The following is a 12161-nucleotide window of genomic DNA, read 5'->3' on the forward strand; positions in this document are numbered from 1 at the left end:
CAGGGGAGCGGTGACCCCAGGAGGGGGAGCGGGGCCTGGAGTGACCGTGAGCCGGGGCCTGGAGTTACCGGGAGCCGGGGCCTGGAGTTGCCGGGGCCTGGAGTTACCGGGAGCCGGGGCCTGGAGTGACCGTGAGCCGGGGCCTGGATTGACCGGGAGCCGGGGTTTATGGATCTTCGGGCCGGCGCCGCCTGCACTTGTCAGCGGCGACGGCGGCCGCAGCGCTCCGTCCCCAGCACCGCGGAAGGGTCGGGGAAGTCGGTTCGCGGCAGACAGTTGGTGCTGGTGCTGGTGCTTTTTTTTAAATGTCAAAATAGTCTTTATTCATGTAATAAATATATACAATACAGGAATCGTGCAAAACCATTCATGCACCATCTCGGAGGCTCTGCATTCACTACTGTTTACACCAAAAATACTAGTATCTTTACACACATTGCACAAGTTTATCCCCCCCCACCCATGCCACTCATGAGGCCCACTGGCATGGGATCCCTTCCCTTATTTTGAGGGGCGTCTCCACCACACCCTGCCCCCCCCCCCCCCCCCCCATGTCCAGCAGCGGAAGGACCCTAGACTGTGGTCCGAGCCTTGGCGTTGGCTGCACCGAGCTTCAGTGCGTCCCTCAGCACGTACTCCTGCAGTCTACAGCGGGCCAGTCGGCAACATTCCCCGACGGACATCTCGCTCTGCTGGGTGGTCAACAAAGCTCGGGCAGACCAAAAAGCGTCTTTCACCGAGTTGATGACCTTCCAGCAGCACTTGATGTCAGTCTCTGAATGTGTCCCTGGGAACAATTCGTAAATCACAGAGTCCTCTGTGACGGAGCTGTTCGGACTAAACCGTGACAGGGACCCTTGCAGACCCCTCCAGACTTGCTGAGCAAATCCACACTCTGCAAAGAGGTGGGCAACCGTCTCTCCATAGCAGCCGTCCCGAGGGCAGCGTGCGCAGGCAGTGAGATGAGATTCTGACTGGGAGGGCTCCCCTCACCACCAGCCAAGCCAGGTCTTGGTGCTTGTTGGTGAGTTCTGGTGATGAGACATGTTGCCAGACAAGCGGGCAGTCTGCTCTGGGAACCACGCCACAGGATCCATGGAGTAATTTCCGTGCAGTGCCTGCAGGACGTTCCGTGCTGATGCTGGTGCTGGTCTATTATTGTCATGTGTACCCAGCTACAGCTTTATATTACATGCCATCTATCAGATCAGACAATGCCATACAGATGGATGGACCTCCTTATAACAGACTATTGGGAGGTGGAGGGAGAATGGTGTCCATTATAGCTGATTGTTATTGGAAAAACAAACAATAAACATAAGCTAAACTGGTCAGCATGCAACAAGAGATTTTCACTGTACTTCGGGACATGTGACAATAAACAAAACTAACTAAATTACTTCCCTCTCCCAGCCTCTTCCTGGAAGATTCTTCATCGTCTGTTGGTGCACTGGCAGCTTCACCATGAGTATTACCTTTCGACTTTAGAGGTACAAACAGGCCCTTCAGCCCACCTGAGATCACCCAGCACACTAACACTATCCACACACTAGGGACAATTTTATCAAAGCCAACTAACCTACAAACTGGTATGTCTTGGAGTATGGGAGGAAACGGGTGCACCCGGAGAAAACACACGCAGTCATAGGGAGATTGTACAAACTCCATGTGGACAGCACCCATAGACGAGACAACTCTGGTCTCTGGTGCTGTACTCCACTGCTGCGCATATGCCATAGCCGCCTGGAACTAGCCTCAAACTTCTCCACTCCCAAATGCCTAGCTAGTTTGCCTGCTGAATTTTCAATTTCTACATCATGGATGTTTACACCGCAGGAATTTTCTTGTGTGTACCACTTGTAGACGGCATCTTCGATTTTTATCTTGCTCAACTCTCTCATGATTCCTTCCACCAACAGAACTTTAATGAAAATGCAGTAAGCTTGTCCTTTCCTTTTCATATGTCTGACACAATTTGTTTTTTCTCACCATATTCTACACATACACACGCCACCTTAGCACCAGCCTCTAACTTCTTTATTAGCACTAGTTTCTGGCAAACACTTAGGCCGACATGCTTTCATTTTATACCATCACTCTCTGGAAGCTATGGTCAATCACTGCAATGATAATTTCAATCAAAAAAAGTGGGTAAACACTAAACAAGTTTATACTGTGTGGTGATACATACAGACTGAGTCAAGGTTCACATCAACCACCGTAGCGGGCAGGAAAACAATGAAACAACAAACTCGGCCCTTTGTTCCTGATACGAACGGACGCCTCGGTTACAAAAGATTTTGTCCGCTATAATGGAAATTCGTTAAAAAGAGGTAGTTCGTTAATAACAAGGGTGGACTCTACAATCAAGCTAAACTCAAATGCAATAGCTAGAAAAAAGGAAACAATGCAGAATGCAAAATATAGTTCTCAGCATTATAATGCACCAGGTCCAGAGATAAAGTCCAATGTCTGTAATGAGGCGGAGAAGAATTGGACTGCCCCAGCTTCCTTACAAGGCTTAGGAAGCCCTACAACTCTCACCAACTTCTACAGGTACACATAGAAAGCATTTTACCAGGGTGCATCACAGCTTGGTTTGGGAACAGCTCCATCCAAGACAACAAGAAATTGCTACGAATTGTGGACGCAGCCCAGACCATCACACAACCCAACCTCCCTTCCATTGACTCCATTTATACCTCACGCTGGCTCAGCAAGGCCAGCAGCATAATCAAGGACGAGTCACACCCTGGCTATTTCCTCTTCTCCCCTCTCCCATCAGGCAAAAAGTATAGAAGTGTGAAAGCGCACACCTCTAGATTCAGGGATGGTTTCTTCCCAGCAGTTATCAGGCAACTGAATCATCACAACCAGAGAGCAGTGCTGAACCACTGCATAGAAACATAGAAAATAGGTGCAGGAGGCCATTCAGCCCTTCGAGCCTGCACCACCATTCATTGTGATCATGGCTGATTGTCCCCTATCAATAACCCGTGCCTGCCTTCTCCCCATATCCCTTGACTCCACTAGCCCCTAGAGCTCTATCTAACTCTCTCTTAAATCCATCCAGTGACTTGGCCTCCACTGCCCTCTGTGGCAGGGAATTCCATAAATTCACAACTCTGGGTGAAAAAGTGTTTTCTCACCTCAGTCTTAAATGACCTCCCCTTTATTCTAAGACTGGCCCCTGGTTCTGGACTCGCCCAACATTGGGAACATTTTTCCTGCATCTAGCTTGTCCAGTCCTTTTATAATTTTATATTTTTCTATAATAATCCCCCTCATCCTTCTAGAGTCCAGTGAATACAAGCGTAGTCTTTTCAATCTTTCCTCATATGCCAGTCCCGCCATCCCAGGGATCAATCTCGTGAACCTACGCTGCACTGCCTCAATCACAAGGATGTCCTTCCTCAAATTAGGAGACCAAAACTGTACACAATACTCTAGATGTGGTCTCACCAGAGCCCTATACAACTGCAGAAGAACCTCTTTACTCCTATACTGAAATCCTCTTGTTACTAGCTTGATGACCCTCAGACTATCCTTGATTGGACTTTGCACTCAACATTATTCCGTTATCATGTATCTATACACCGTAAATGAATCAATTGTAATCATGTATTGTCTTTCTGTTGACTGGTTAGCACGCAACAAAAGCTTTTCACTGTACCTTGGTACACGTGACAATAAACTAAACTGAACAGAGCTTAAAGTACTTATACAGTTATTGCAGTTAGCTGCATCTGTACTTTGTAAATGTTTCACATAATTATTCTTCTGACTATAATTGTACATTGCAGAAGGCAAATTCATCTCTAGATGAAGGATCAAAATGTATGGAACCAAGCACTGTGAAAATTACATTTGCACCTGAGTCAATCAGTAGATGGCAATCTTGGCTAAAAATTGGTTCCTCGGTTTTCATTTATGAAATTTGATTGATTTTCAGAATATTGAGTAAAACCAAGGTTGGAAATCAAAGTAGCAAGGATTCTCATCTTCACTGTCACGGGCAAATTTTCAGTTATAAAATCAGGAATTCCGTCTCAAACAAATTGCTCCATTCACCATCTCAAAACGTTTGCAAACACTCTCTTTCTCCTCTGATTGTACCCTATTCACCCTTCATAAGAGGGTTTGGGATGCAGTGTCTGCTTCAGAAGTCTGGTGTTCAGCATGTAAATGATGTGGCCTTCCCAATGAAGCTGATCAGATTGAGTTTAATTCGGACCTCATGACCAGGGACATTGGGCTGCGAGAGGGCCTTGATGTGTTTTTTTCCCCCTAGTGTCTTCTGATGCTCACTGCAGATCATTGTCCTGAGAGGAAAATAGGTTGGGATGGGGCTCCTCATAGATTACTGCTGTGGGGTGACTATGAATTTTCTGGCAGGCTGTGTTGGTGCTTCCAAGGCAGTGGTAAATGATATTATCAGTATCTTACCCGAATTGTTGCTCCCAAGATATGGGTGCTGGGTCAAATGTTCTGGAGTCTTGTCGTAGACCCTTCATTGACAGAGAGCAACACTGTGCTGCAGGTTCATGTTGATGGAGAATCTTTTCCCACAGGCGTTGAGTACAAGGTGCACCCACTTGCATGTTGCAGTGTATGCTGTCAATGGCTTGGAGTTCGGCCTCTGAATGTGACCAGATGCAAGCATCATCTGACTGCTGCACTCAGCTTCCAAGTTCTGGCCCTGGTAGTCATGCAGGAGGTCAGAGGATATGGGCAAGAAAATAAATGAGAACTTTGCATCTGCATTCACCAAAGAGAAGGACATGGAAGACTGTGAGATCAGAGTGGGCACAGAAATATTGTGAGGCGATTTGAAATTAAGAAATAGGTGGTGTTGGGTCTCTTTAAGAGCATCAGATACAGCATGGAAACAGGCCCTTCAGCCCACTGAGTCCGCACAGATCATTGATCACCCATTCACACTAGTTATTCCACTACATACTAGGGGCAATTTACAGAGACCCTGTAGTTTTAACCTGTGTGCATCTTTGGGATGTTGGAGGAAACCCACGTGGTCACAGGGAGAGCGTGCAAACTCCACACAGACAGCACCCGAGGTCAGGATCGATCCTGGGTCTCTACCGCTGCACTGCTGCACTGCCACAAAAGGAGGATAATTTAAAGTGGATAAATCACAGGGCCTGATGAGATCTATTCCAGGTTATTGAGAGAGGCAAGCTGGGAGATTGCAGGAGCCTTAACGAAGAGCTTTGTATCCTCTTGAGCCGCAGACAAGGTCTCAATAGACTGGAGAGTGGCCAGCATTGGTCCTTTGTTCAAGTGATGTAGGGCTGATCCAGGGAATTATAAGGCTGTGAGTCTCACCTCAGTGGTAGAGACACCATTGGAGAGGATTGTTCTGGATAGGATTTACTTGCATATGGAAGGGAATGGGCTAATGAAGGTCAGTCCGCGTGGCTTTGTCCACGGCTGGTCATGTCATACTAACTAAATCGTGATTTCTGTGGTGGGTAGGCCAGTGGATGTTTCTACATAGATTTTAGTAAAGTATTTGATGAAGTTCTTCATGGTAGGCTGAATCAGAAGATTAAGATGTTTGGGATCCAATGTGACTTAATAGTTTGGATTCATTGCTTCTAGGGGCAATGAATCCAAACTTACCCATTGCTTCTCTCCAGAGATGCTACCTGTCCCGTTGAGTTACTCCAGCTTTTTGTGTCTATCTCCATTTTAAACCAGCATCTGCAGTCGCAAATACAGATGAGTTCTTAAGGTCGTAAGTGATAGGAGCAGAATTAGGCCATTTGGCCCCATCAAGTCCACTCCGCCATTCAATTTTGGCTGATCTCCCACTCCCTTCTAACCCTATTCTCCTGCGTTCTCCCCATAATCTCCGACACCCGTACTAATTAAGTTAATAACTTTGCAAATTACACTAAACTTGATGGAGATGTGGACAGTGAGGAAGGCTATCAAAGTATAAAGTTGGATATAGTTCAGCTACAGAAATGGGCGGAGAAATGGCACATGGAGTTTAATCCAAACCTAGTGTAAGGTGTTTGCACTTTGGGAGATCAAATGTAAGGGGAATGGCCAGACCCTTAACAACACTGATGTACAGATGGATCATTGGGTCCAAGTCAATAGCACCCTGAAAGTGGCACACCAGTAGATAGACTGGTAAAGAAGATGCATGCACACTTGCTTTCATCGGTTGAGTTATTGAGAAGTGTCAGGAAGTCACATTGCAGATTTATAAAACGCAGAATTAGGCCATTCAGCCCATCATGTCTACCCCACCATTCAATCATGGCTGATCTATCTCTCCCTCCTAACCCCATTCTCCTGCCTTCTCCCCATAACCTCTGACACCCGTACTAATCAAGAATCTATCCATCTCTGCTTTAAAAAATATCCACTGACTTGGCCCCCACATCCTTCTGTTGCAAAGAATTCCATAGATTCACCATCCTATGACTAAAGAAACTCCTTCTCATCTCCGTCCTTTAATTCTGAGGCTATGACCTCTAGTCCTAGACTCTCCCACTAGTGGAAACTGGTTCGGTACATTTCAATGAGGTTCCCCATCATTCTTCCAAACTCCAGCGAGTACAGGCCCAGTGCCATCAAACACTCATCATAAATTAACCCATTCCTTCCTGGGATCATTCTTGTAAACCTCTTTAGGACCAAAGATCATAGAGGAGCAAGATAGACCACTCCTCCGAAATCCAATGGACTGACGTGTAGTACGTGACGGAACGTCACGGCCGCCATTTCTTTAAGCGACACGCGACTTCCGGTATGCCACCCGCTGTGATCCAAAGCAAAGATTATAGAGCTCCTCTATAATCTTTGATCCAAAGCAAAGATCCTCGAGTATCTTGTAGTGGGAACAGCCCCCTCCTTTGCGTAGTTTCCCTTGCATTGTATTGTGCAGTTTCCCTTTAACACACACTGCACAAAATTAAATTTAACGTATATATATTTTATATATTTATATGAATGTGTGTGTGTGTGAGAGGCAAGTTAGAGATAATAAAGTTTATTCTCATGGATCAGAAGCAAATTTGATTTAAATAATCACTATTAATTCATTTGTCTTGTAAGATGATATACATAAACCATAAAGGCAATTATATATATAATTATATAGTAATAATAAATATATGCATATATATATATTTATACACATACATATATATACACATACATACATACGTATACACATACAAATGCACACATACATATGGATACATTTATATGCATACATGCACACATATATAAACATATATATACATACATATATACACACATATACATATACATGCATATATATACACATACATGCATATATACACATACATATATATTTATACACATGATCATTTTCCAACGATCAATAGATTTACGATCAGTTCCTGTGGATTGGAGGATAGCTAATGCTATCCCACTTTTCAAGAAAGGAGCGTGAGAGAAAACGGGGAATTACAGACCAGTTAGCCCGAATTTGGTGGTGTGAAAGATGCTGGAGTCAATTATTAAAGATGTAATAATGGGGCATTTGGATAGCAGTAAAAGAATTAGTCCAAGTCAACATGGATTTATGAAAGGGAAATCATGTTTGACTGATCTTCTGGATTTTTTTGCCGCAAGGCTTGGTGTTGGGGCCGCAACTGTTTACCATATATATTAATGATTTGGAAAAGGGAATTAGGAGCAAAACTAATGCATACATACCTACATATTTAAATTCATCAAATAACATGGGCACCTTCTTGCTTTTTTTGAGACATGGATTTTATAAATGTGAATATCTCATAGCAACACATTTGTGGGTCAGCAGTATTTTGTACCAACCCCCACAATTTCAAATAATTGTAAATTGAACTTCTTAAACAAGGAAAACAATTTTTATTTACATCATTTTGTGTGGCTGTCAAGGTGGCTGTGTTGACTGTAATTATGAGACTGCCAGGCAGTATCACTGTGAATGGCGGTGGCTGTGTGTTTTAATGCAAGTGTGAAAAGGAGAGTAAATTTAAAGAGACAATGTGAGAACCATCAGGGTTTCATCCAAGAACCAATTTAAAGGCAAGGTTCCATCAATTACAGTATTTTAATTGAAAATCTTACTCTTAATATTCTTCCTAATTAGGCTTTTTGTGTTCCTTCTTGAACCTTGTGTCTCCCAGAGCCTCTGGGGAGGTTCTGGAGATACAATAATCTAATCTTGAGGCAAATAACCATCTTTAAAACTGGCATTGCCAGCCTTTAATTCTACATTCTCCGAGGATGCTGAATGCCGCGACAATCTCTTGCAACAAGTACAGAAAGGCAGTCAACTGCAAAAAGATCAAAGAGAGGAAAGAGTATGGAAGGGAAAGGCTTTTCAGAATCATAATCAGATTTTATTTGCCATGTTTTGCAACATACGAGGAATTTCATTGGCAAGGTCAGTCATACAATTAAAAGCAACAGCACTCAAAAACACATTTTAATACGGACATTCACCACAGTGACTCCTACACATTCCTCACTGTGATGGAAGGCGAAATAAAGTTCAAGTCCCTTCCTTTTGTTCTTCCTCGGTCGGGGGCCTCAAGCCCCCCGTTCAAACTCCGTTCAATGGTGAACTCCTCTTGGTCTCCAGGCCTATAGTGCTGCACAAATCACTGCACCACATGCATCTATTTATTCCCTTTTCACATGGTTCATGCAGCTGGATATTAACTTGCCGACATGGAAAGAGATGCAGTGAGCATTCAATAGTTCAGACTTCTGGGTGAATTAAGGGGCTGCTTGATGGGCTGAGGGTAATCGAGATTGTCTGATTGTCATTCTTTTGGAAGAACTGATGGAAGTTCTTATGGAAAAGCTGATGAATTGACTACGGGATGAGCTGGTGGGCTCGAGGATTGCTGGATGAGTGTTCTAGAAACATAGAAAATAGGTGCAGGAGGAGGCCATTTGGCCCTTCGAGCCAGCACCGCCATTCATTGTGATCATGGCTGATCAGCCCCAATCGATAACCCGTGCCTGCCTTCTCCCCATATCCCTTGATTCCACTAGCCCCTAGAGATCTATCTAACTCTCTCTTAAATCCACCCAGTGATTTGGCCTCCACTGCTCTCTGTGGCAGGGAATTCCACAAATTCACAACTCTCTGGGTGAAAAAGTTTTTCTCTCACCTCAGTCTTAAATGGCCTCCCCTTTGTTCTAAGACTGTGGCCCCTGGTTCTGGACTCGCCCAACATTGGGAACATTTTTCCTGTATCTAGCTTGTTCAGTCCTTTTATTCATTTATATGTTTCTATAAGATCCCCTTGCATCTAACAAAAGTGTTTTATTGTCATGTAGAACAATTTCCTGCATCTAGCTTGTCCCAGATAGAACAATTAAATTCTTACTTTCAGCAGCACAACAGAATCTGTAAACATAGTACACTGTAAACAATATGATAAGATGCCCCCTCATCCTTCTAAACTCCAGTGAATACAAGCCTAGACTTTTAAATCTTTCCTCATATGACAGTTCTGTTAGGTTATTTGATGGTTAGGACAGGTTTAGAGGGGTATGGGCCAAATGCAGGCATGTGGGACTAGTGTAGATGGGACATGTTGGCCAGCGTGGGCAAGTTGAGCTGAAGGGCCTGCTTCTAAGCTGTGAGACTCTATGACTAGGTGATCTGTTGAGGCTGGTGGTATGCCATGAGGAACAATGGGCATGGACCTTTGTAAACCACCACCTGGTTGAGTCTCCTTGAGTCACCATCGGCATTGATAACATCAGTCAGGGGTTGATGATCTGCAAAAAACAAGTTGGTCTCATTCTTGTTCTCTCATGCGATACAGGCAGCAGCTCTGAACTGCCTGTGTTTGCCCTCTTGGCTGTCTTGTCTAATTACGCTGGAGATTAGAGTCACCCCAGAAACAAACAGTGCCTTGTGATCCACAGGGGAAAAAATAAAATCTAAATGCAGAACAATGGATGGTTTAAATCAAAGAAAATGATACAAAGAGGCCATTAGAGCAATACCGATCTAGGAAACTGACAGCAGATTTTACAATGCATTTAAACCTCTCCCATTTTTATGAGATGCATTCCTGGAATATGTAGGAAGTTTATTGTAACCTAGTGCCCTAGTGGATTAAGGGCGGCATGGTGGTGCTGCGGTAAAGTTGCTGCCTTACAGTGAGTGCTGTCTGTACGGAGTTCGTAGGTTCTCTCCATGACTGAATGGGTGTTCTCCGAGATCTTCGGTTTCCTCCCACACTCCAAAGACCTACAGGTTTGTAGGCTTGGTATAAGTGTAAATTGTCCCTAGTGTGTGTAGGATGGTGTTAGTGTGCGGGGATCGCTGGTCAAAGCGGACGCGGTGGGCCAAAGGGCCTGTTTCATAGAAACATAGACATAGAAACATAGAAATTAGGTGCAGGAGTAGGTCATTCGGCCCTTCGAGCCTGCACCGCCATTCAATATGATCATGGCTGATCATCCAACTCAGTATCCCGTACCTGCCTTCTCTCCATACCCTCTGATCCCCTTAGCCACAAGGGCCACATCTAACTCCCTCTTAAATATAGCCAATGAACTGGCCTCGACTACCCTCTGTGGCAGGGAGTTCCAGAGATTCACCACTCTCTGTGTGAAAAAAGTTCTTCTCATCTCGGTTTTAAAGGATTTCCCCCTTATCCTTAAGCTGTGACCCCTTGTCCTGGACTTCCCCAACATCGGGAGCAATCTTCCTGCATCTAGCCTGTCCAACCCCTTAAGAATTTTGTAAGTTTCTATAAGATCCCCTCTCAATCTCCTAAATTCTAGAGAGTATAAACCAAGTCTATCCAGTCTTTCTTCATAAGACAGTCCTGACATCCCAGGAATCAGTCTGGTGAACCTTCTCTGCACTCCCTCTATGGCAATAATGTCCTTCCTCAGATTTGGAGACCAAAACTGTACGCAATACTCCAGGTGTGGTCTCACCAAGACCCTGTACAACTGCAGTAGAACCTCCCTGCTCCTGTACTCAAATCCTTTTGCTATGAAAGCTAACATACCATTCGCTTTCTTCACTGCCTGCTGCACCTGCATGCCCACTTTCAATGACTGGTGTACCATGACACCCAGGTCTCGCTGCATCTCCCCTTTTCCTAGTCGGCCACCATTTAGATAATAGTCTGCTTTCCTGTTTTTGCCACCAAAATGGATAACCTCACATTTATCCACATTATACTGCATCTGCCAAACATTTGCCCACTCACCCAGCCTATCCAAGTCACCTTGCAGTCTCCAAGCATCCTCCTCACAGCTAACACTGCCCCCCAGCTTAGTGTCATCCGCAAACTTGGAGATATTGCCTTCAATTCCCTCATCCAGATCATTAATATATATTGTAAATAGCTGGAGTCCCAGCACTGAGCCTTGCGGTACCCCACTAGTCACTGCCTGCCATTGTGAAAAGGACCCGTTTACTCCTACTCTTTGCTTCCTGTTTGCCAGCCAGTTCTCTATCCACATCAATACTGAACCCCCAATGCCGTGTGCTTTAAGTTTGTAAACTAATCTCTTATGTGGGACCTTGTCGAAAGCCTTCTGGAAGTCCAGATACACCACATCCACTGGTTCTCCCCTATCCACGCTACTAGTTACATCCTCGAAAAATGCTATAAGATTCGTCAGACAAGATTTACCTTTTGTAAATCCATGCTGACTTTGTCCAATGATTTCACCACTTTCCAAATGTGCTGCTATCCCATCTTTAATAACTGACTCTAGCAGTTTCCCCACTACCGATGTTAGACTAACTGGTCTGTAATTCCCCATTTTCTCTCTCCCTCCCTTCTTAAAAAGTGGGGTTACGTTTGCTACCCGCCAATCCTCAGGAACTACTCCAGAATCTAAAGAGTTTTGAAAGATTATTACTAATGCATCCACTATTTCTGGAGCTACTTCCTTAAGTACTCTGGGATGCAGCCTATCTGGCCCTGGGGATTTATCGGCCTTTAATCCATTCAATTTACCCAACACCACTTCCCGGCTAACCTGGATTTCACTCAATTCCTCCAACTCCTTTGACCCGCGGTCCCCTGCTATTTCCGGCAGATTATTTATGTCTTCCTTAGTGAAGACGGAACCAAAGTAGTTATTCAATTGGTCCGCCATATCCTTGTTCCCCATGATCA

At 44.6% G+C, this 12161-nt stretch overlaps 1 protein-coding gene across 1 annotated transcript in view; it reads right to left on the reverse strand.

Annotated features, from left to right (window-relative positions):
• Positions 1 to 1466, reverse strand: part of tcf25 (transcription factor 25) — a 61064-nt gene extending 59598 nt beyond the window's left edge. Inside the window, exons 1-2 of the mRNA XM_033036501.1 lie at positions 1401 to 1466; positions 69 to 294 (exon numbers count right to left, since the gene is read on the reverse strand). Of these exons, the coding sequence (XP_032892392.1) occupies positions 69 to 294; positions 1401 to 1466 (292 nt within the window). The remainder of the gene's footprint in view (positions 1 to 68; positions 295 to 1400) is intronic.
• Between the last annotated feature and the right edge of the window lie 10695 nt (positions 1467 to 12161).

This window comes from Amblyraja radiata, chromosome 17, assembly GCF_010909765.2.
Source record: "Amblyraja radiata isolate CabotCenter1 chromosome 17, sAmbRad1.1.pri, whole genome shotgun sequence".
NCBI classification, from domain to species: domain Eukaryota; kingdom Metazoa; phylum Chordata; class Chondrichthyes; order Rajiformes; family Rajidae; genus Amblyraja; species Amblyraja radiata.